We start from the raw sequence: 25,437 nt of genomic DNA, 5'->3' as shown, positions 1-25,437 counted from the left end.
TGCTAGTGTATAGGAATGCCACAGATTTCTGTGTATTAATTTTGTATCCTGCAACTTTGCTGAATTCAGATATTTGATAGAGTACTTTTGGAGTGGATTTTTTAGGGTTTTTTATGTACAATATCATGTCATCTGCAAACAGGGACAGTTTAACTTTTTCCTTGCCAATCTGGATGCCTTTTATTTCTTTGTGTTGTCTGACTTCCGTGGCTAGGACCTCCAGTACTATGTTGAATAGAAGCGGGGAAAGTGGGCATCCTTGTCTTGTTCTTGAACTTAAAGGAAAACCTTTCAGCTTCTTGCTGTTAATGTAATGTTGGCTGTGGGTTTGTCATATGGCCTTTATTGTGTTGAGGTACTTGCCCTCTATACCCATTTTGTTGAGAGTTTTTATCATGAATGGATGTTGAATTTTGTCAAATACGTTTTTAGCATCTATGGAGATGATCATGTGGTTTTTGTCCTTCTTTTTGTTGATGTAGTGGATGATGTTGATGGATTTTCAAATGTTGTACCATCCTTGCATCCCTGGAATAAATCCTACCTGATCATGGTGGATGATCTTTTTGATGTATTTTTGAATTTGGTTTGCTAATATTTTGTTGAGCATTTTTGCATCTATGTTCATCAGGGATATTGGTCTGTAATTTTCTTTTTTGGTGGTGTCTTTGCCTGGTTTTGGTATTAGAGTGATGCTGGCCTCATAGAATGAGTTTGGAAGTATTCCCTCTTCTTCTACTCTTTGGAAAACTTTAAGGAGGATGGGTATTAGGTCTTCACTAAATGTTTGATAAAATTCAGTGGTTAAGCCATCTGGTCCGGTGGTTTTGTTCTTAGGTAATTTTTTGATTACCAGTTCAATTTCATTGCTGGTAATTGGTCTGTTCAGATTTTCTGTTTCTTCCTTGGTCAGCCTTGGAAGGTTGTATTTTTCTAGAAAGCTGTCCATTTCTTCTAGGCTATCCAGTTTGTTAGCATATAGTTTTTCATAGTATTCTCTAATAATTCTTTGTATTTCTGTGGTATCTGCAGTGATTTTTCCTTTCTCATTTCTGATTCTGTTTATGTGTGTAGACTCTTGATAAGTCTGGCTAGGGGTTTCTCTATTTTTTTTTATTTTCTTGAAGAACCAGCTCTTGCTTTCATTGATTATTTCTATTGTTTTATTCTTCTCAATTTTGTTTATTTCTTCTCTAATCTTTATTATGTCCCTCCTTCTACTGGCTTTGACCCTCATTTATTCTTCTGTTTCTAGTTTCATTAATTGTGAGTTTAGACTGCTATATGGGATTGTTCTTCTTTCCTGAGGTAGGCCTGTATTGCAATATACTTTCTTCTTAGCACAGCCTTTGCTGTGTCCCACAGATTTTGTGGTGTTGAATTATTCTTGTCTTTTGTTTCCATATATTGCTTGATCTCTGTGTTTATTTGTCCTTGATCCATTGGTTATTTAGGAGCATGTTGTGAAGCCTCCACATGCTTCTAGTTTCACACCTTTGTGGTCTGAGAAACTGGTTGGTACAATTTCAGTCTTTTTTAATTTACTGAGGCTCTTTTTGTGGTGTAGTATATGATCTATTCTTGAAAACGTACCATGTGCACTTAAGAATAATGTGTATTCTGCTACTTTTGGGTGTAGAGTTGTGTAGATGTCTATTAGGTCCATAGTTACTTCTTTTTGATGTTTTTATAACTGTATTTCAAGGTGGTTGGTTCCTTCTGTAATTCTGTGTATTTCATTGCATGCATTCTTTAAAAATATTATTCTGAGAAGGGGTCCACAGGCTTCTTGACTTGACTGTAGGAAGGTCTATGGCACGAATGCTGCTCACCTCTTGCTTATCACCTATGGCCTCAGCAAAGATGGCCACAACCAGTCAGATCATTGTGGCAGAAAGGTCTGCTGTTCCACTGGCTGGGCATCTGGGGGACCTTCTTGTTATTTTCCTCTCTGCTCCTCTTTTCTCAGAAAAGACCTCTTGAAAGGTGGGAACACATTAGGACACATGAGTGAGAACACCATGGTGGGGGTCCATGGATCTACAGAACACAAAATCCTCCCTAGTCCCAATGTGGGCCATGTTGGACAACCATCCCTGAGCAGGTCAGTGATCATCTATGAACTGCCTTTGGCTTATGTGAATATCCAATGAGATGAGAGATGCAAAGCTGTTTAAAGGGTGGCAGTTACTGGCATCATTTGCTGCCTTGTATGATAAAACCACGAGTAGTGGGAAAGGGCTCAGAGGTGCACTTGGTGGCCTGATACTTGAGTAATTGGGGGAACATAATGTCTCCTTTCCTTAATAGCTTGTTTGAGATATAACTCACATGACATATATTTCACTCATGTAAGATATACATTTCAAGGCCTTTAGCATATTTACAGAGGTGTGCAACCATCAGTATAATCAATTTTAGAACATTTCTATAACAACCAAAGAAGTCATACCCATTAGCTGAGGTGTCCCAATCCCCCAAACCCCACATGCCCTATCTCTAGGTACAGTAACCTACTTTCTGTCTCTTTAGATGTGTCTAGTCTGGACATTTTCTGGAAGAGGAATCATATAATATGTGGTCTTTTGTGACTAGTTTCTTTCATTTAGCATAATGTTTTCAAAGTTTACTCATTTTGTGGCATGAATCAGTATTTCATATCTTTATTGCTGAATAACATTCCATTGTATGGCTATACCACATTTTATTTATACATTCATCAGGTGATGGACATCTGGGTTCTTTCCACTGTTTGACTACTAAGAATAATGCTGTTATGCACATTCATATACAGGTTTTTGTGTGGACATGTTTTAATTTTTCTTGGGTATATACCTAGGAGTAGAATTCCAGTAGCATATCGTAACTGTATATTTAACATTTTGAGGAACTGCTAAACTGCTTTCCAAAGTGACTGTCCCATTATTTATCTTCATCAGCAGTATATGAGAGTTCCAATTTCTCCACATCCTTGTCAACACTCATTATTATCTATGCCTTTTTGATTCTAGTCATCCTAGTGGGAGTGAAATAGCATCTGACTGTGGTTTTGATTTGCATTTCCCTGATGGTTAATGCTTTGGAACATCTTTTCATATGTTTCATGACTGTGTTTGTATCTTCTCCAGATAAATGTCTGTATTTTAATTGGGTTAGCTGTCTTTATTATTGACATGTAATATTTTATATATTCTGGATTTATTACATGATTTATAAATATTTTCTCCCATTCTGTGGGTTGTCATCTTGCTTTGAAGCATAATTCCTTTCATTTTGGTAATACCCAGTTTCTGTTATCTTTGGTTGCTTGTACTTTTGGTGTCATGTCTAAGAAGCATCATCTAGTCCAAGGCCATGGGGTTTTACACCTGCTTCCTCCAAGAGTTTTCTAGTTAGACCTTTTATCCATTTCGCATTAATTTTTGTATGTGAGATGAAGGGTCCAACCCAGTCTCATGTGGATAGTTAGTTATCCCATCGTCATTTGTTTAAAAGACTATTCTTTCCCAGATTTAATTGTCTTGGCAATCTTGTGGAAATTAATGAATTCAAAGGTTTATTTTTGGACTCTTAATTTTATGCCATTGACTTACGTGTTTCCTTGTGTCCGTACCACACTGTCTTGACTACTGTAGCTTTGTGATAAATTTTGAAATCAGGGATTTGTTTGTCTTTTCCAAGATTGGTTTGGTTATTCAGAGTCCCTTGAATTTCCATGTGAAATTTTGGATCAACCTGAAAATATATGCAAAGAAATCAGCAGGTATTTTGATAAGGATCACATTGTGTCTGTATTGGTAAGGGTTGCATCGAGTCTGTAGATCAATTTTGGGAGTGTAGTCACTTTAACCATAGTCTTCCAACCATAAACATAGGATCTCTTTTCATTTAATTAGGTCTTTTTTAAATTCTTTCAACATTGTTTTGTGGTTTTTGGAGTATACATTTTTGCCTTTCTTTTGTCAGATTTATTTCTAATGTCATGTAAATGGGATTGTTTTCTTAATTTCATTTTCAGTTTATGCATTATCATATAGAAATACAATTGACTTTTGTATACTGATTTTGTATCCTCCAACTGTTGGACTTGTTTATTAGTTTTCATAGTTTTCTACTAATTCAATTATTTTTGGGGATTTTCTGAATATAAACAAGATCATGTCATCAATGAACAGAGACAATTTTATTTCTTTCTTTCCAGTCTGGATGCATTTTATTTCATTAACATGATTAACTACCCTGTCTATTCATACATTGTTAAATAGAAGTTGCAAGAATAGACATCTTTGTGTTGTTTCTGACCTTTGGGGGAAAGCAGTCAGCCTTCCACCATTAAGTCTGATATCAGCTGTGTGGTTTTGAAGATGCAACATATTCACTTTTACAAAGAATGAGCCAAAAGAGGACTGTCAATTTTTACCTTGCTTCTTGAAGAATGAATGCCTAGGTGAAAGCCAAAATTTAGAAAAAATATGTGCTCTGCTATAGTGATATGCTGTTGTTCATTTAATAACATTTGCTAACCAGGTGTTCATTTTTCCACACTTTGATTCCTACAGTGCTGCATAGCCACAGAGACTTAATTTTTATGTCTGCGTTTTAACATCGTTATGGCTTATAAATACAATGTTTTTGTCTTTTTAATTTCTTTCCTCCTAATACTAAATTACTGTAATGAATATCAACATTGAAAATAATATTGATGCATTTATTAGTCAAGTACTAATAATGATTGACCCTATAGATTCTGATTATTCTGATTGCAGTTTTGACAACCATTACTGAGAAAACAGCAACTGTTGTAAAATAGTATTCACTGAATCCAAGAAGGATATACTCATGTGTTCCTGCCGATGTCTTTCTGAGGTGACATTACCTGGCTCTGTGTGTAGATCAGCACCGTCCAATAGACATTTCTGTGATGATCAGTGCTCTTTCTCTGTACTGTCCAATTTGGTAATTCTGAGACTATTGGGCATTTGATATGTGGCTAGTGACACAGAGAGGCTGAATTTTTAACTTTAATTTAAGAGTTTAAGTTTAAATAAGCACAGGTGATTGGCGGCTGTCACATTGGACAGGGTATGCAGCTTTCACCCTCCTCATCCCCAAGTGCTGGTGACAGCAATTTCAATCCAGGGCACCTAGAACTTTCGTCAGCAGCAACAACTAGTATTTGAATAGTCCTAATGTCCTTAGCACCTGGAACTGTGCATTTTGACAGATGGGTTTTCTCTTCTTTCATAGGAGAGGCTTTGAGCCAGCATTGTAACTAAACCGGACTGTTTTCCTTGGTCACACAGAACAGCACAGCTGCCCATGTGCCTGGGAAAGACACAGAGCAGCACAGTGGCAGGCTTTGAGTGAGGGACCTAGGAATTAACAAGTCCAACAGCAGGTGTTCATGTTGAAAATAGAAAGTTCTTTTTATATCCATTAAGAAAATATCTGCCTGCCACCCTTGATAAAGCTCTTTGGCTAAGGTGTGTCTGGGGCCCACACTGTCTTTGGGGCCCCTTCTGCACCTGGACTCCTCTTCATCTCTGTTTTAACAACATTCACATGTGTTTTCCTTCAGTACAAATGGCCAGAGTCTGTTCACTGCCCAGGTGGTGGGTCCAGTGTCCTCCACACACATCATACTCCCTCCCATCTAAAGGCCAGACTTTCTGGACACATATGAGTGACTCCAGGAGCCCTTCATAAAGCTTTTCACCAGTACTAACAACTGTATTTGTTCAACAGCTGCTGTGTTCCAAGAAACGTAATAGTTACTGTGTGTTTATTTTCTAATTTGCATGACAACCCTGTAAATTAGATATTATACCTCCAGTTTTGTGAGGGGGAGAAAATCAGAGATTTAAGTAACTTAACCAAGTCTTAATAGCTGGTAAATGACAAAGCCAGGGCTCAGACACATTCTAGTTTTTTCATCTGAAAGGTGACTAGACAATCTTATTAGCTGTGTGGCCTTGGTAAATCACTTACTGTCTCTGACCTTCAATTTCCACATCTGGAAGATGAGGAATTAATAATGGATGCCTCCAGGGCAGACAGGGAGCAAGTCTGAAGCTTTTCCAGAGCCCTTCTGGTACATGGGGAGATGTTTCCCTGGCTATATTCAATTCCTTCCCCATGCCTCCTGTGTTCTTGACGTCTTTTTTATCCTTTATTTTTTTTTCACAGTTGCTTATCCTTATTGGTAAAAATGCTCAGCTGAATTACTGCCATCCAAAAGACATTAGTGAGTCTCTGCTGTGGACAGAAACTGTGCTGGGTGTTTAACATAATAAATGGTGGAATAAATTTAGGGACCCAAATGTATCTTTTTTCACTAAAATTTGTTGAGAGTTTTCTACAGCTTGACCATTCTAAATACTTTACATGTATAATTTATTTAACTTGGAAACGACACTTTGAAGGGATGATTGTAGTGATCCCCATCACACAGCTGAGGAAACCCTGGTTACTTGCCTGGTATGACACAACTTATAAGTGATGGAGCTGGGACCAAAATTCATCCAGGTTGGTTCCAAAGCCCACCCTCCTAACCCCAAGGCTCTGAGGCACCCTGTCCTTGTGTGTGCCAGTTAACATGAGAACATCACACTGGACAGGGCCACAAAAACAAAATATGCCACCGGGTGCATGGGGATACAAAGACAGATGAGAACTGTGCTCCACCCCCAGGAAAGCAGACACTAAGTCTAACAAAGAGCACATTAGGTACAGGAAGGTATGTGAGTGCTGATATGAAGTCCTGTGAACTTCACAGGGATCATATCTGGTTTAGCTACTCAGAACCAGTTGCTCAAGAACCATCATGTCACTTGCACCTTAAACAAAAGGTTAGATTTCAGGGGATGGAAGGAAGCAAAAATGAAACCATTCATAGCAGAAGGGAAGCCATGAGCCACAGGACATGGGGGAGGCAGAATGAGGTATCTCTCGGACCATCATCAGGAGCCCCTGTTGCTGGGACCTTCAACACCCATGGGGACCAGTGTGTTCTACACAGGGTGAGATGTGAAGAGATTACCAAAGACCAGAGACGGCCACCCTCGTGGGGCAGAGGGTCAAGGGGCCACCCCAGGCAGGTAGAGGACAGGAGGGACAGGAGCACAGGAGACTTAGAAGTCACAGGAGGAGTGACTTGGGAAGAGTGAGAGTTCAATAATGCAAACATCATGGAGAGGTCTAGAGAGATAGAGAATGAAAACAAGTTAGTGGCTTCAGTGTTTAAGAGATGATGAATGACCTTCAAGGGGACGGTTAGAGTAAAATGGTAAAACAGGCCTGGATTGTTGAGTTGTTGGAGAGAATGATGGGCCAAGGGCCAGCCAAGAAGAGAGAGTTGGTGTGTCAGCCACACAGGGACAGAGGAAGGGCCCACTTTTGTGCAGGAGGTGCAGAGAGGAAGTTGAGGGTCACTTAAAATGTGTAAAACAGCCTCAAAGTGACAGCTGGACAGGGAAGAGGATAGGGCAAAGGGCAGGCCCCAGAAGACAGGGATGACATGTGCTAAGGCTAGAGGCAATGGGCAAGGCCAACTGGGTTGTGTCCCCCAATCTCTTGTGGGGTGACCCTGAACCTGCCCACCCCATGGGGCTCGGTGCTCTGCTCGGGGCTGGTTGTTGTGGGGCATTTCCACATGGGAACACCCAGCCCCTCCTGTGGACTCTGCTACCGGGCTGTTCATAGACTTAATATCTTTTTTTTTTTCTTCCTCCTTTTCTTTCAAGAATTAGCAATGGGCTCAAGGAAACCCAAATAGGATGTGCCACAAACCCCCAGGGGCAGTGGTGAGTCAGCCAGAACCCATCCAAGAAGTGAAGCAGCCTGGGTGGGCGGGATCTGATGCTTGAGTGTCTCTTAACCCCTTTAGGGCTGGCAGGCCTGGAGGGACCACCTTGTTAGTGCTTCGCTGTCATAGTCCTGAAATTCTTAGCGAATTCTGAACACAGGTGTAGCTGCTCTTGTCCCCTCTTCTCATTCATGCTGGCAATTTCCCCCCTTTGCCAAAAACTTTCAGCAGTCCCAGCGGGGTGCCAGTCTGTACCTGAAGGCCTGCCCCCAGGGCTTTTCTGGGTGGGCTGTGCAGCGGGCCACGGCCCTCCAGACCCCCTATTCAGCGCCGGCAGTAAGTGGAATATCAGGCTAGCGCCTGCTGTGCTCCACCAAGGCAGCCGGACCCTCCAATCTGCTGTCTTTCCTTCCTCTTCCAAAGGAGCAGTCGCCCCAGCCTCCGAACCATCTCTGTGTTGGGGCTGGGGCAGGCTTTCCAGGACACAGCGGCGACCGGCGGGCTGGTGCCGGGGCTCCTCAGGTCCCAGTTCACCCCCTCCACGCGGGGCAATTGTGAGCGAAGGGAGGAACCAGTGCCCACGCTCCGTCCCCTTGGTCGCTGTCTGTTCCTACAGTCCGCGGGCAGTGCCTGTCTTTAGCTTGTGAGGACGCCACAGAGTCTGGGTTCTGCTGGACCAGGGAGGCAAGACTCCGGGGTAAGCCGAGGAGTCCGCGGGTCTGCTTGGGAGCGAATTTCCCGCCCCTGGGCGAGGCCTCTGCGTTCCCCACACTTATAACCCATTTTTGCTAAACATGATTGGAGATCACCAACCTCTTCGACTTTGTTTAGAGTTCAACAGCGCCGCCGCCCGGTACCAGCTGTGAGTGACCACAGAGGAGACATGGCATAGGGTACACAAAGAAAGAAAAAGTTTTCCACTCTCCGATATGTTTTGGACCCACCCCTCCGCATTCTTGGTAAGTGAATAAGCGGATAAGGTCGCCAAAGTAGCAGATTCCCATCTCATCCCGCTCGCTCCCCATCCTGCTCTGCCGCAGGTCCGCCCCACTTTGCGGCGCAAGTGGCATTTATATGCACCTCTGTATCAACATGATCTCAGCCAAATGTAAAATCCTTAACAGACCCGGAGGGGAATCTGCTTGGGGCCCGCAGTGCCTCCTTTCTAGGGCTCCCTGAACGCCCCATTGTGGGTGCAAGATGGACTGTCCCTCAGTGAAACTGGAAGAAAACGGACCAAATCAGCGAATGAGCTCCTTAACACTCTTGCCCCTACAGGTCTCGGCAAGAATTCGCCTGCTACCGCTTCTGAAGGGTGACAAGACCTTGGAGACTTGACAGCATCCCCGATACTTTTCCATGCGATGAGATGAGGTCTGGCCTCGGCGGCTTGTGCTCAGGGACTTGCTGGTCCTTAGCTGTGCGCAGGCGGCACAGGTGTTAGGCCAGGCCCTCCCCCGCAACCCTTCTCCTGTGTCGCCCAAGGCACATGCTCTGTCCTGTGGTGTATAGCGCATCCCTGCACCCTGCTAGGTGCCTGGCCGGTAAGGGGTCCAGCCATCTCCTGGCGACCGCGTCTTTAAAGAAGTCCACGCCCTGGACATCCCCTCTCAAAGCCCGCTTCCTAGCAGGAATTTCCTTCCAGAACCCTGCAGGTCCCGAGCACTATTCTCCACCATCCCCCATTTAAAGCCCCCCATTGCCCTGTCTCCTTTCCCAAAGCCCTGCAATCCACGTTTTCCTTGAAATCGGTGGGAATAACACATTTAGAAAGAAAAAGAAAGACTACCAAGAGATTAGGAGGGGATGCGGATTAAACCCCCTTTAGGGCTGCGAGAGCAAGGGCTCAGTGGTCGGGGCGGGCACAGAGCCTCCCTGGCCGAGGTGCTGTCGCCCTGAGGCGCCTGTGCCTGGAGACCCCGCCCGGGACCTCGCAACGCCCAGGCCGGGTTTACTCATCTCTGCGAGGTGATCCCAGGCGCGAGGGCGGGCACAAGGCGTCCGGAGAACCCAGTAATCCGAGAATGCAACCTCAGCCCTTCCCACCAGGCACTTCCTTCCTTTTCCCGAACGCCCAGGGAGGGAGGGCCGCGCACTTATAAACTCGGGCCAGGGCCTGCCGGCCTGTCAGAGGCTGCCTAGCTAAAGCTGCCCGCCGCTGCCGGACGCCTCCGGGCTGGGACTGACGCCCCGCGCCTCTCAGCCTTTGCCTGGTCCCAGTCCCGTCGCGGTTCCGGCGCTCTCCCTGGCTCCTGCACGCGTCGTGCCTGGAATCATGCTACGGGTCCTGCTCCTTGGAGTGCTGGCCCCAGCCGGCCTGGGGCTGCCGGCATCCCCGGAGCCGCAGCTGCGCGGCAGCCAGTGCGTCGAGCACGACTGCTTCGCGCTCTTCCTGGGCCCCGCGACCTTCCTGGCCTCCAGCCAGACCTGCGAGAGCCTGCAGGGCCACCTGATGACCGTGCGCTCTTCGGTGGCAGCTGATGTCATCTCCCTGTTACTGAGTGGCGACGGCAGCTATGGCCAGCGCCTCTGGATCGGCTTGCAGCTGCCACCTGGCTGCGTCGACCCGGGGAACCGCGGGCCCTTACGCGGTTTCCAGTGGGTCACGGGAGACAATCGCACCAGCTACAGCAGGTGGGCGCGGCTCCACGCCGACCCGGCGCCTCTGTGCGGTCCGCTGTGCGTCGCAGTCTCGCCAGCCGGGGCCCCTGCACCCGGCGAGCCGGTCTGGGAAGAGCAGCAGTGCGCCGCGGAGGCCGACGGTTTCCTCTGCGAGTTCCAGTTCGCCGCCTCCTGCAAGCCCCTGGCCGTGGAGACCGGCGTCGCGGCGGCCGCCAGTGTCCCGGTCATTTACGGCACCCCGTTCGGGGCCCACGGCGCGGACTTCCAGACGCTGCCGGTGGGTAGCTCCGCCGCCGTGGTGCCCCTCGGGGTGGAACTGGAGTGCGCGGCGCCGCCGGGAGAGTCCGAGGGGCGCTGGGTCCGTGAGGCGCCGGGCGCCTGGGACTGCCGCGTGGAGAAGGGCGGCTGCCAGCACGCGTGCAACGGGAGCGCCGGGGCGTCGCGCTGTCTCTGCCCTGCGGACGCCGCCCTGCAGGCGGACTCGCGCTCCTGCGTGGCGCCCGAGGAACACTCGTGCCACCAGGCCTGCGAGCATTTCTGCGTGGGTGACCCAGGGGTGCCAGACGCCTACTCGTGCATGTGCGAGACCGGATATCAGCTGGCTTCGGACAAGCACAGATGTGAGGACGTGGATGACTGCTTGCTGGTACCCAGTCCGTGCCCGCAGCACTGTGCCAACACCCAGGGTGGCTTCGAGTGCCACTGTTACCCTGGCTACGAGTTGGTGGACGGCGAGTGCGTGGAGCCCTTGGACCCATGCTTCGGGACTAACTGCGAGTACCAGTGCCAGCCCCTGGGACACACGGACTACCGCTGCATCTGCGCAGAGGGCTTCGCGCCCAAATTGCAGGAGCCACATCGGTGCCAGATGTTCTGCAACCAGACTGCGTGCCCAGCAGACTGCGACCCCCATGACCAGGCTTCCTGTCAGTGCCCCGAGGGCTATATCCTGGACGAGGGCTTCATGTGCACGGACATCGACGAGTGTGACAATGGCTACTGCCCCCATGGGTACACATGCCGCAACCTCCCCGGCAGCTACGAGTGCATCTGCGGGCCCGACTCCACTCTCGCAGGCCAGGCTGGCACTGACTGTGATCCCCTCCAGGTGGACAGACACGACGACGGCGGCTCTGGGGAGCCCCCTGTCAGCCCGATCCCCGGCGCCACCTCGACCCCCTCGGCAGTAGGGCCCGTGCATTCGGGTGTGCTCATTGGCATCTCCATCGCGAGCCTGTCTCTGGTGGTGGCGCTTTTGGCGCTCCTCTGCCACCTGCGCAAGAAACAAGGTACTGCACGGGAAGAGCTGGACTACAAGTGTGGGTCCCCCGCCAAGGAGGTGGTGCTGCACCACGTGCGAACCGAGCGTATGCTTCAGAGACTCTGAGCCAACTCCTCAGGCTGGCATAGACCTGGCCTTTCCCTCCCCGCTGAGCCTCACCCCTCTCTGTTCACCCACTCGTACTCCCTGGCTACCCAGAGCAGTTTAGCTGGACAAGACCCTCCCCGGACGCCCACCTGCTCCTTTCCCTGATTCCACGCAGGCTGGCGGGATGGAAGGGTGTGTGCCCCAGTCACTTCCAAGACGTCGTCCCATAACGGCTGGTGACTGCGACATTGTGATGAAGACATAGATGCAAAGTGACCCTGCCCTCATCAAGGGGTGCAGGAGGGGCAAGCATTACTGGCTGGTAGCCTTTGGGGCAGACTGTGCTCCCCTGGGCCAGTCAGTGTAATTTAGTTGTGGATAATGACCAAGATATTTATTTTTTAAATATAGGACTTTTTCTCCCTTCTGCTTTTTTCCTATGTGTATGTCTCAATACCTTCTACCCTCCCTCACTTACTCTGCTACCTCTCTCTCTCCTTCCCTATCTATTGTATTTATTGCTCCCACTGATCATGTAGCAGTTAAACTGTCTATCTTTGTGATTTTTTCCCCCAGCACTCTGGCATTTATGAAGTCAAGCCTCATTTCCAGCCCCCTGATTTCTCCCAAATTTTCCCCTCTTAGGAATTCAGCCCTCCCACTGAGTCACCCTATGTGTGTCGGACTCTACTTCTGCTCTTCACCATCTGCACAGGCAGAACGCCTATGTGAGACAGAAACAAAAACACTATGAGCAAAAGTGGTTGGGGATTTGCTCTTTCACAGACTTGTTAATTTATCCTGGAATTCCAGACTTCCAGAGCAATGTAATTTTAACAAAGGTTAATATGTAAGAGAATTTGTTAAACTAATGTTGCTGGACTGTCATTGAAATTCAACCCAAGGGGTTTTTATTTTTATTTTATAAACAGTGAGCCTGGGTTTTATTGTTGTTTTGATTTGGATTGAAAAGTAGTAATTGTTGTTAAGATTCTTGTGTAGTTTCCTTTTCCATTATTATTAATTAATAATGATAATTGTTATTATTACTAATTTTTGACAGTGTCAAAAATGTTCACATGATTGTTCTAGATTGAGAGAAGGAAACATCTCCCAAGAGACAATTCAAGAAAATTTTAATTGTGTAATTCATGTCAATTACCATTTTGACTCCGACTGTTCTTTGTAGGCTAAAATGAAACCAGTGCTATTGGATTTTTGGGATTTGGGAGCTTGGGGATAGAGCCTGGAGGACACCCAGTTAGGGCCTCATCTTGATCAGGCTCTCAAGAATTTCCCTCACTTTGGAGGGAGCTTCTAACCCTGGTCACTTAGAACATGGTCCCTGAACAAGAAGCAGGAGCCACCCTTACAGCTGGTTAGAAATGCAGAAACTCAGGCTCCCCTCCACCTACTGCATGAGGATCTCTGTATTTTAACGTCTGTAGGGGAGTTGTCTGCTCAGTATAGTTTGATGAGAACTGTTCTGCACAGCTTCCATCTTTCTAGAATACGTTAAATATGGCTCAGTCGTAAGCAGCAGGCCAAGTCGGTCCCTATGTTCTCAAGAAACTGAGGAATTTTCATTTTATAGCTTTGCTTTCTGGCAGAAGAGACTCGGCACCCACCTTTAGATGTTGCTGCACAGGGTCTGTGGTTTAACTAAGCTAGGAATGGAATCATATTTCAGTGTATGGGGAAAGTGTAGCGTGTAAGTGTATCTTTTGCCACACCAAGGATTTCCTCTTCTATTTGTAAACTCAGCACATTTGTACATATTTATTTATTGGAGTAAACTAGAACAGGGGCAAAACTCTTGCTTATGACATCACATGTAGGAAATAAACAAATACTGAGTGTTCTTGGGTGTTGTGTCTGTTTTCCTCCCCTCTCCCATTTTATATCATTAAGAGGGGCTCACAAACAATGCAGAGCTGTGAGATGCATTTAAAGGCTGCTCCACACCCCATCACTAGCTCCATCTTCTTGTGGCATCATCTCTGATTTTCAAAGATCTTCCCAGAGGAGATTGTTTTCACTGTAGAAGGACTTCATGTTTTGTCTGTGCATAATTATTTATTTTTTCCTTCTGTAACCATAACAATTTCATACACAAGCCTTGTGTCTATGTGTTTTAAAATACATTATAGGATTATTTGTTGGGATCAGTTAAAGAAGTAGTCCTTCTTGGAACATCTCTAGATTCCCAGCTGTGTGTCCTGCAAACGGTTTGGCATTTTCAGCCCTCTGGGGTGTCCAAATGCTACAGTCATGAGGGTCTCATTCCATGGCTCAACTTCAAATGCTCATTTCCACATAGTAAGGTCTCATGCACTCTTAGAAGAGTCTCATTTCTGTTGAACATTAGAAGCACTGTCTTTTGAACACATGTTTCTTATGCCCCTTTTTTCTGGGATGGTGGAACTGGCTGAATTTTATCTGTAGTGCTATGGAAATTTTCATAAAGCAGAAGTTGGCAGAAAATTGAGTTTGATCAAATATTCACATATTTTTATACATCTGGGTAATGTTGAATTTCTCCATTTTAATCCAAGTCATTACTGTTGTGAAGGTACAGTAGGGATTTCAACATCCACATTGGGTGACATGGACAGCTTTGGGGGAGCTGAGGGGTGAACTGTTGCCCTACTGAGATAACAAGCTGAGCAATGTCTCTCTGGAAACCTGTTAGATGAGCAGAAAAGTAAATTCGTCAGTAAGTAGGTGAGAAAGGATAACTGAATCAATGGAGGCAAAGCAGGGGCAGTGATGGTGCTGGGGTCCAGAGGAGAGAGAGATGCTGCTCCAACTGGTCTTCATTGCCAGCCTTCCAGTTTTCAAAAGGGCCTGCTCCCAGCCACTGTCAAAGTGCCTCCCAAGGGCTCACTGCTTAGGATTTCTTCCTCAAGAAGAAGGGCATTTCCTTAAGGAACACAGAAGATTAAAACACACTTTTTAAGACCCAGAGGCTAAACCCTTACCAGGGTATCTTGAACCCCAGGACATTAGCAGGGTGGAGGCCCAGGTCCTCCTTAGCTTCCTCACTTTCTGTCCCATGGGAGATCATTATTCTTGTTTACAGGCCTCATCTGAACTTGAGGTTCTCAAAACAAGTAAGAAACCACAGTCCCTCTCTGAGAAAGACACCAGGGCCATATAAATAAGCAGTTAGTTTATAGAGCTATCCCCTGGCATGTACACCAGGGTGGCCTCTATGAATCAGGGGCTGTGGGTCAACCTGCCTGGCCTCTGCTTTCTGTTCACATTCCTGGACATCTGCATCTGAGGGATGGTCCCATATCTCAGCAAGTGGTGCAAGGTGGCAGTGAAGTGCACCAGCTCACAGGGCCAGGGATGGAGGCCAAGGTGGTGCTTCTGGATAAGGCAGAACTTGATTTTGTAAGTTAAATGGCTTTTTCCTACCTCAGACCTAATCTCTTATTGGATTATTTCAGCAAATATTTACCAAGCACATACTCTGTCTGGTATGATGGCAGACATGGTGACAAGTCCCTGCCTGAGAAGCTTACACTCTGGCATGGAGACAGACATGAAACAAATGATCAGCTTCAAAGTGTATTTAACTTAGAAACAACATAAGAGCTGGGGAGGAGATGCTCAGCACAACAGGGCAGCAGGATTTAGACTGGAGACAGGAGAAGGGGTGAGTAAAACACAGAGGGGAGGGAGAGAAGTTCAGGTGGAAGACCCTGAGCTGGGAAGACTTGGCAGAAGGTGGCGAAGAAGAAGCTGAAGTGGTGGGGGGGTGGGGAGGCAAGTGGAGGCCAGCTGAATTCTCTCATGTGCAAGTGCATGCTGGTATTCAATTTGCATACTGAAATTGTTTGGGGAGGTAACAGCCACTTCTAAGATTATTTACATGTCAGCAGACACCTGCACAATTTACCTTGTAAGCATTAGCAGAGCTAACACAGAGTATGGGTATCGTTTGTACCTGGATTTGAACCCCAGCCTGACACCTGATGGTCACATGATCGTAAGTACTATGCAGCTGCTCTAAGGCTGTAAAATGATTGCTAGCTAGTCACCCACAGGGTTTCCAAGAGGAAGAGATGAGGCGTGCTAGTACAGATGCTGGCACACAGTAGGTGCCCTTAATGTGTTAGTGTATGCAGGAATAAATTAGAGAAAAAGTTTACACTGAGATCTTGAGTGTCTTGAGGACAACTTCAAGGTTACACAGAAAGTGGGAAGTATTTGTTCAAGGCAAGGTACAGTCACTTGCAAGAGATGCTGTCAATCTGGATGGGAGTGTCATGGTGGAAACTGGGGCATCAAGCAGAGCTTCGGAAGAGAGACATTTGCACAGTGGGGGGAGTGGCCCCTTGGGAGCTGTAAAATCCTGCTTCCAAGGTTTGTTCTCCTTGCTCACAAGGCCCATCAAAATATAGGGGTGCAGAGAGCCCCGCATTGTGTCCTTAGGGAGGCCACAGAAAAGGGGAAAGCATACCCCAGAATGCCCAGAGGAAAGAGAAAACTAGTCTCCCGCACCACACACACAAAGCCTGGAGCTGGGTGGAGATGCCCCACCCACACTCTCTCCAAAACCCTCAAGCATAGCTACACCTAAGAGGAAATGCAAAAAGAAAAGGATCAAGTCCCTGTTCAAAGTGCTTCACAGCCCAGGGCCAAGCACTCTAGTCAACCCTCTGCCACACTGGGGCCTTCCAAGTGGGCAGGCAGGTCTGGGCACTTGAACCCCTAGGGAGTCTGGACACTCTGGCATTCCTACCGGTGACTGCATTCCCCCACCCTGTGCACATCAGAGGCCACACCTCAGAAACACTGCCATCTTCATGTCTCAGTGAAGGTGACTAAAGCACAGGGAGCTTTTAGAGCTCTCCACCAAGAAAAGACATGCTCGTTTGCTTATCTTCCTCTTCCTCTGTGGGCAAAAAGTAGAGACGAGGCTCTGAGTGGTACCTGCTCGTTCATTAGGGACTGGAAGAGTTAAGGTCTGCATGTCCAGACAGTGCTGGCCATCAGAACCTCCAGGGACCCAAGAGGAGCAGGCTAGGCCCCTATAGTGGCTAGTGCACTACGATATAGTTGACAAATAGTAAAATTCGCCCTTTTTGATTGCTGGTTCTGTGAGGCCTGAAGAGCACATACATTCCTGGAATGACAGCCTTCATGAATATATAGAACATTTCATCACCCTAAGAAGTTCCCTAGGGTCTTGCCCCTTTACACACAGCAGATGAAGGTCCTATTCTCTCTGACGTTCATTCCCCAAACTTCCACCCCCTTCAGGATCTCCCTACACTAAGGATCCTGTGTTTGCATCTTTGATTCACACAGATGAGCTATTCTAAAGACAGTCTGACTCTCTTTACTTTCAGCAAACAGGTTTGAATGAACCTTAGCTCCTGTGTCCCCCAGTGACCTGCCCATTTGCCCTGAGTTCTGGGCTTGTGCTCCCCAAATTCCTGGCAGCCCACCAGGAGTGTGGAAAGAAACACAAAAGCAGGATGGCAGCCCTCATCACAGGCAGTTTCATGGAGAGTGGTAAGGGAGGCATGCAGGCAAGGATGCTGCCGACTGGCTTCCTGTGTGGCACCCATGGCCCCACCACCTTCCTGGGCTCCTGGGCGCATGTCACGGAGCTACAGGGAGGGCCAACTGCCAGGAGACCCCAAGTTCTTATTTCTAGGCACTTCTCTTGGTCTTGTGTTAAATGAAGGTTAATTATTCTGTCATCTCTTCAAGGAAAACTGAAGTTACAAAGAATATATTTTCACCACAGTCATGGCTCAGTGCAGGGTACCCAAGCTCATTTGAAAACCCACCCTGACCTTCTCAGGTGTTTCTTCATAAAACAATACAGGTGATGCCCAACTCTCTCTCCCTTCCTCAGGATGCACCTGCCCAGCTCAGCACTATCTCTTCTTGCTTGGAGAGCATCCTCCCCTTTTTGGGTCAGCAGGTTCACAAGCAGGCAAACAACCGATTTCCTCTCACAGGAGAAGTGAAATATTGTTTTAACATCAGGCTCTAACAGAATCAAAGCCTTTCCAGCCTGTTTTGAAAGTGTGATTGTGAAGTCAAAAACTCTGGGAATGTGTTAATTCAAAGTCATACCCACTGGAAACTGGGAGCAAACAGCAGAAGGGGTTCGGGTATCCAGTGAAAAGCACCAGGACTCGAAGCTAGGATCCATGGCAGTACCAATCCCAGCCACAGGCCAGACAGCCCCTGACTGTCTGCTTGAAATGGATCTTTAAAGAGGACATTTCATGACTGCTATTATCCTTAGAAAAGCCAGCTCCTCTCCTTAGCATTGGTGAGTGGGACTTGTCCTGGAGTCCTCCTGGGGCCTCCTGGCTTCACACTGAGGCTGGCCCCAGCTCTTACTCATGGGATGTTGGACACAGGCAAGTCTCACTTCAACCTCCCAGGAGGAGTAAGGGACATTTCAATAGTCTCTAGAAATCTCCCCTCTTCTTCTACCTTTCACTTAATCCCACTCAGATTGCTTGAGATCAGGCACCCATCTCTCATAGATGGGTAACCATCAGCCTTGCACACCATCACCCTCATAATCGGGGCACGGGTGTTACATTTGTCTTGAAATGGTGATGGAAGCTAAAAGGGTGATTTTACAATAAGTTGATTCCCATCTTTCTTCAAACACTCACCCTTCTCCTAAGAGGTGGGACTTCAGAAATCCAACAGTAACATGAGGAGAAGGGAAAGTCTGAGAAGGCATGGGGCAGCTCCGGGCTACTCTGTTGGTTGTGTCAAGCTTCTGGAGCAGAGGGCAATGCCATAATGAACCTGGAGCTAAGACAGATGGAGCAGCATGCTCACAGAGAGCTGCCCACAGGCCCATGGGGATGGACATGGAGGTTTCGAGGGTGCTGGGTCTCATATGCTCCACTCTGCCAGGTTTTGAAGGCAGTTTTGTCCCCCGGCCTGGAGAGGAGGCTGTGGTTCTGTTCAGTGCTCCGAGTGAAAACCTGTGAGGTCACTGAGCAGTGACCAAGGGGGAGGGGCACAATGGCTTCCTCAGTGAGCTGACTGAGGTCTCCCTGCCTCAGGGAGGGTGCTCACTAGGGGGCGTGATTGGGTGGCCTCCCTCTGTCTGGGGACAGCATTGCCACAAGTTTTGTTCCCTCTGTCCTCCCCATGCTTATGTCCACCCACTTCCTCAGGGCATGCACATGGCCACCAAAAGGGAAGTACATGGTGACAGAGGCAGTCCCCATCTTGTCTGGTGTGGCAGTTAAACAATTGAAACTGTGTAAGTTTGTCAAAATTCATGGAGCTGTATACCTAAAACAAGCGACTTTACCATATGTAACTCATTCTTCAATAAAAATAGCTTTAAAAAAGTCAGAGCCTCCTCAGGAAGGCTAAAGAAAGCCTGATGTTAAAAAAAAAAAACACAAAACAACCCCAACTTTCTGCACCAACTCTTTTGCCCTCCTGTCATTCAGTGACCATTCAAACGGCGAGCCTTCACTTGGGCCAGGCACTGCACATGTAATACTGGTTCTGCCCCTTCTCCAGGGGTCTTGCAACTTTCCTGTGGCCACGGGCTGTTAAGCAGTCTGTCTGGTCTGTGTGTGTCAAGTGTGTCCCCTCCTCCACATGCCCACACTGCCAGTGTTGACCCTGGGCAACCCCAAGTCTCTCAAACTCCACGTGCATGCCTGTGGTGTCTTTTAAGAATAGGAAGCTGCAGATTCTATTTTAACAGTCAATCTTCCCATTCTAGATGACACAGTTAATGATCTTGGATTATTTTTACATTGGTTTTATATTGGTTCTCCTCCACTGAGCCCATACACTCCTATGATTGAGGACCCTGCCTTCTTGTTGATACAAAGTTGATGGAAGTTGAAATGAAAAGGACACCTCCTCCTGCCAACCTTCCACTGAAAAATGGAGAGCATACACATCCTCATCACACAAGGACTCAAGAGCTCGATGGTTTTCTTTGCAGATAGACCCAAACTCTCATTAGAGTCTGCCATTGCCATCCCATGTCAGGGTCCTAAATCCTTTGGAGGGCTTCTGAGGCTTTGCTGGCCTGTATCTGCTAGCCCCTGCAGCTGGCTGGCATCATCCATCCTGCTCCCTTCACCTTCAGTGCTCCCACTACAGGGCCTTTGCACAAGCTGTGCCTTCTACTTAGAGCCCCACCACCTTCTTCTCCTGGCTGATTCCCACACATCTTTCAGGAAGTCATCTTCTGCAACCTTCCTGGGGAGAACTTCCCTAAGGCAAGGTCTGGTTCTTTGAGTGCTCAACTCATAGAAACCAGATTCCTTTCTTGGATGGTTCTTATTTTGGTTTGAATTGTGCTGTCATTTCTGTGGTTATTTGATTAATGTGCATCTTTTGCCACTAACCTCCAAGCTCATGAGGGCAAGGCCACTATCTACAGAGGCTCCCCCTGTACCTTGAAGCTGCCCTGTTGACTGAGGAAAGCCGCACTTGGTGTGCTGTCTGCACACACACCCCTGCCCACACCCCCATAAAGAAGGGTGTCAGGGCATGGTGCTGGCTGATGGCATGCAACAGAGGACAGAGCTTCAGGATTCTGACATTTTAAGGAATTTGAGGCTGTTCTGTCATCTACTTAGGGTAAGCAAGTGTGAAATGTGGGGATGATTCATGACCTACAGTCTGTCAGAGAAACCCAGATTTGCAGGCATTTGCTCCTCACTGCTCAGGCTCCCATGTCTGATTTCTGAGGTAGATGGCCCAAACATACCACATTTGGTAGTTTTCTCCATTGATATCAGCATCTAGCACCTAAGGAGTAGGATGTTTTTAATGAAAGTTAAAGAATTTAAAGGTGAGTATGAAGATAGTATTCATCTTTGCTCAAAGACATAGTGTTGCTGAGCTGGGCATGAATGCTGATGAGTGACCACCTGTCATGTCCGAACATAGTTTTCCTGACCGTCTAGAAAATTAAACACCTGGCTTGTCACTGAAGAGTAAATTCACTGACAGGGGTGCCTGAAGGCTGTTTCTACCTGGATAAAAAAGGTTTTCATTCACTTTGAAGGCAGAAGTTGTTATGATAAGTGAGTTGGACTAAGGTCCAGCATGCCTGTCCAGCCAGCCTCCAAGCTTGGGACCTGTGTGGGTGCCCTCAGAACCCTGGCTGTCTCCATCACTGACTTCAGTTCACTGCAGCCTGTCTGCACCCGGACTATAAGGCAGGGTTTTATGCAGCCAGTGGCTCCACAGGCACGGGGCTGACATGAACTATAGCCTGTAGGCTGTTGGCAAGCTGTGAATGCATCCCCAAACAAATGCTTGATTGCTCTGCTGCTGCTGAGGTGTTAAAACCCCCAAATCAGAAAGGCTGCAACTGAGGAAGAAAATGATCAATAGGACTCCCACCTTCTGTCCCACCCTCTGCTGTGTGATATATTATTCCCAGGGCCAAGGGCAGTGTAGTTGCTCATTTTTAACAATAGAGAGAGCAACAAGCTTAATGAATGCTTTCCACCTCCCACTGTCTCAGTAAGTATGTCTCCCCAGGGTTTGTTGGGACGCAGTTTACAGTGGGGAAGAACGCAAATCTCACACCCTCCCTCTGTGTGTATTTCAAGTGGAAAACTGAGGCTTAGAGAGGTTGTAGCCCTGCTGACAGGGCAGCTGACCACACAGTTCCTTGCCTCCCAGTGGCTTTTCTTTCCATGATCTAAGCTTTCTCCCCTTCAACATCATCTAAGTTTAAAAGGTTGCAGTTTTGAATAGTCAGGTGAGCATAAGCCTGGCCAAGACTCCCAGTGAGGGAGTCTTCCCCTACGTCTTCCCCTCAGCCACCCAACCCTGTGAGACATCTGGGATCAGCACTCCTTTTTGCATGCAGATCACCCAGCTGCCTGGCTGTGTGGAGGACTAAGGATCCAAAGGTTACAATGCTCGGAGACAGTTTAGGTAAGGCTCTTTTTGCTCACCAGAGAATTTGCCCAGTGTGAGTCTGTACTGGAGACAGAAGAGAAAGACCAAGCTGGGCAAAGGCCCAGCAGCTCATGCCCATTATATCATTGCCAGTGCCCTGAACCCCTCACCTACTTGCTCTCAGCCCAGGTGGTCTTTGCAGTTTAGTTTAACTGCATTTATCAAGTGCCCACTCTGCCAGGCACTGCCTGGCACTGGGCGACTCCAGCACCGTCTTACTCCAAATGTCCAAGGTAACTCAGGTTAAGGATGCTTGCACGTGTCTGCATGCACATGTGTGGGCTCAAGGGGTCTGTGCCTCAGCTAGGTGCTGCCAAACCACAGCCACCTCTCCAGTACACAGTACAGACTTGGCTTCACATTCTCTCTCCAGGACAGATGTAGACCACCCAAACACAGACCCTACGTCTTCCCCTCAGCCACCCAACCCTGTGAGAGATCCGGGATCAGCACTCCTTTTTGCTTGCAGATCACCCAGCTGCCTGGCTGTGTGGAAGAGCAAGGATCCAAAGGTTATGATGCCCGGAGACAGTTTAAGTAAGGCTCTTTTTCTCTCCATTCAGTAAGGGAGATGATGGAATCTATAGCTCATGGACACCAGCCCAGAGTTAGACCGCTGAGAATCACTGTGTGCTGGCTGGACTGGCTTCCTGATTTTATAGGCAGAACTCTCAGGGTCCTGGGGTTCAGCTGCCTGCCTGGATCATAAAGTGCTGGTATCTAGGACCAGAATTCAGTTCTGCTCACTTCCCTTTGCCAGGTACCTGCTTTGTCTTGCTTCTACCTCACTCTGAGAGGAGGCAGAGCTTCCTCTCAGTCCTTGCCCTGCCCTTCTGGCCCTGCCTCATTCTCCTTTAGCCACCCAGAAGCCCCTGTGTGCCCTCTTTGGAACACCTGCTGGCACCTGAGCATGCCCTGGTCATGCTGTGCCTGCTAGGCTGACAGACCTGAGATGCTGTCTCTGGAAGCCCTCTTGCCAGGAAGCTGAGGGCTCTGAGGAGCTGGCTACCTCCAAGAGCAGAAGCTCAGTCTTCAGGGGTCATTTACCCTTCCTTCCCCATACAGCTTCCTCTTGCCATCAGGTGAGAAATGTCTTGCTGTGCTGAGCCAGGCGGGCTGCCCTGTGTAGCACTTTATGCATGTTTAGTAGCAAGTTTTCACTCTAGATTCTTACACAAGCACTGCGAGCATTTCCTCAGCCCCCACCTCTGCTTGTAGCAGAAAGCAGGACTGAAGTTCCTCTTAAGCTGATTTTCCTTTGGGGATAATAATAATTTATCCTTGCATTAACATCAGGCAAAAGTCATGGCCTTGTACTGTGTTCAGCCTACATTTATTTATTATCTACATCTGGCTGATGTTTTACTGAATGTTGTCTTTTTTTTTTTTTTTTAAATAGTGAAGGATGGAGCTGCCTTCTCTATCTAAAATTGGGCTGATTTCCATCTGTGTTCTCTGGTCATCTCCCCCTCCCCAGAACCCTTCCCACTCACCAGCATGGTATAACTCGCTGCCTTTATGAAGGCTCATGTCTCACACCAAAGGGTCTGGGCAAAAAAATCACATCATAGGAGCCAGATGAGATTTAGCCTGTCTTTTATTACTGACCTGGTTTCATGCCTCATAACAAACCCCATGCTATGCCTCTCCAAATCTTTTCTCCTCACAGGAAGCTGGCGCAAGACAACCAGCTGACATCTGTGATTGTGAACAGGCACTGGGTCTGGGAGGTACAGAAGCCAATGCCCTGGGCTGTCATACACAAATCTCAGCAGAAGAGCCCAGGAACAAAAGCTAAAGGACTATGCTTGCAGGAGTCTTCTTTCCTTCCTTGTCTTTCCCAACATGCCCCATGTCCCCACCACAGAGTCTGCAGAGAGTGAGAGCATGGCTGCCTCCACCTTCCAGGCAGGCCTCTCCCAAGCAGAGATTGTGAAACAAGTCACATGCAGATGGCCATTCCCCCCTGGCACTCTCCTGCTTCCCACCCCTTGAAAAATAGTCAGGGGTTCAGGAATGACTATCATCTTAGACTAGTTTCAGAGGAGTCCTAACCCTGTGGAGGCATCCTTCTGAAAGCCAGCATCCTGCGGAGAGGAGTGAGCACAGACCCTTTGCTGTCCCTGGGGCTGGCACACAGTCTGTGAGAAGGAAGGAGGTGGCTGTGGGTCCTAGGAGAGCCAGACAGGCAGTCTGCTGGGCTGTAATGGGGTGCCAGGCTGGGAGTGGTGAAAGGGCTCTTCAGAAGTTGGTGGTCCCAGTGAGGGGTACGTGATTGCAGCTGGCTTCTGGTTGCACTGTCTTCTGCTGGCAGGGGAGCAGTGGGCATATGCATCTTGCCGCACCTCTGCTCTTGAGAGCCATGGCACATAGTAGTCCAGGGGTTCTTCTTCTGCCCCGCCAGCTGCACCCAGCAGGCAGCAGCACAGGCATAGAACATGCTGGAAGGAGCGGCGGAAATTGTCAGAGAGGAAGCTGTAGAGGATGGGGTTGGCACAACTGTTAGCGTAGCCAAGGATGAGGGACAGTGCATAAAGGCTGGTCACAAACAGGTTGACAGTGGCATCAAGGCTGGTCACAAACAGGTTCAGCAGCTGCACCACGTAGAAAGGCATCCAGCAGAGCACAAAGATGGAGTCCACTGTCAACACCAGCCTCTTCTTCTCCAAGCGCCTCCACTACTGCCAGCCAGCCCTCCACTACTACCGCCCACATCTTGCTCACAATAAGCAGGTAGCACAGGCCATGGCCAGAACGGGCAGCAGGAAGCCCAGTAGGAATGTATAGACCACAAAGGCTGCAGACCAGGCCGGGTGCAGCCAGTGCAAGTTGCAGGCTATGGCCTGGCCACCCCATGCTGGCCTGGTGTTGGCGAAGATGGCAATGGGCAGGGTGACCAGCAAGAAGGCCGGCCACACGCCCAGGTTAATGAGCTTGGCTATGCAGGGCCGCCGGCAGGTGGCGGCACGCAGTGGGTGCACCATGGCTATATAGTGGTCCACGCTGAGCACCGTCAGGCAGAAGACGCTGGTGAACATGTTGAGGCCATCAACACTGAGCACCGCGTGGCACAGCACTGACTCAAAGGGCCAGTGGCGCAGGGCAGCCGATGAGGCCACGAACGGCACGCTTAGCATGAACAGCTCGTCCGCGAAGGCCAGGTTGAGCAGGTAGATGTTGGTGGCCGTCTTCATCTTGGCATAGCGCAGGATCACGAATATGATGACCAGAGCGTTGCCCAACAGGCCCACTATGTGCGTCCTCAGGGGCCACCATCTTTGCCTCCTCTGCAGGGACATGACTGGCGTTGGCCGCAGGGGGCCAGGAGGTCTCGAACCTGAGACAGAGGACAGAGGGCAGCTGACGGAGTGAGGAGGAAAGTGGTTTCCTGAGAGGAAAGCTGCAGAGCAGACGCTGGGGTGCGCTGAGGCCTGGGCTGAAAGGTGGCAGCAGGACCGAGGGCCTGGTAGGGAAGGGTCATTGGGGGTGCAGATGGTGGGTGCTTAGTTTGCACTGAACCGGGTGCGTTGTGTGGTGGACACATAGGGTCCTCATCCAAAGTGACAGAGAAGCAGGAGCCATGTATAAGCAGGACATCAGGGCCAGAACTGGGGTCTGTGTGGCTCATGGCCACTGGTAGGGATGGTGTGAGGGTCCAGGCCTGTGAGGTCTATATAGCAGCATTTGGGGC

General features: G+C 48.3%; 2 protein-coding genes across 2 annotated transcripts in view; one reads left to right on the top strand and one right to left on the bottom strand.

Annotated features, from left to right (window-relative positions):
- The first annotated feature begins 9,872 nt into the window (after positions 1-9,872).
- Positions 9,873-13,656, top strand: THBD (thrombomodulin). The gene has a single exon (XM_017660020.3). It carries the CDS (start codon positions 10,080-10,082, stop codon positions 11,811-11,813), a length of 1,734 nt encoding a protein of 577 aa, XP_017515509.1. The 5' UTR covers positions 9,873-10,079; the 3' UTR covers positions 11,814-13,656.
- A 10,331-nt stretch (positions 13,657-23,987) lies between these two features.
- The window catches only part of SSTR4 (somatostatin receptor 4), a 35,902-nt gene continuing 34,452 nt past the window's right edge, over positions 23,988-25,437 (bottom strand). Inside the window, 4 exon segments of the mRNA XM_073238068.1 lie at positions 23,988-24,113; positions 24,116-24,436; positions 24,438-24,493; positions 24,496-25,083. Of these exon segments, the coding sequence (XP_073094169.1) occupies positions 23,988-24,113; positions 24,116-24,436; positions 24,438-24,493; positions 24,496-25,083 (1,091 nt within the window).

Source organism: Manis javanica, chromosome 5 (genome assembly GCF_040802235.1).
Source record: "Manis javanica isolate MJ-LG chromosome 5, MJ_LKY, whole genome shotgun sequence".
Taxonomy (NCBI): Eukaryota; Metazoa; Chordata; class Mammalia; order Pholidota; family Manidae; genus Manis; species Manis javanica.
This window is presented reverse-complemented; position numbering and strand designations above follow the sequence as displayed.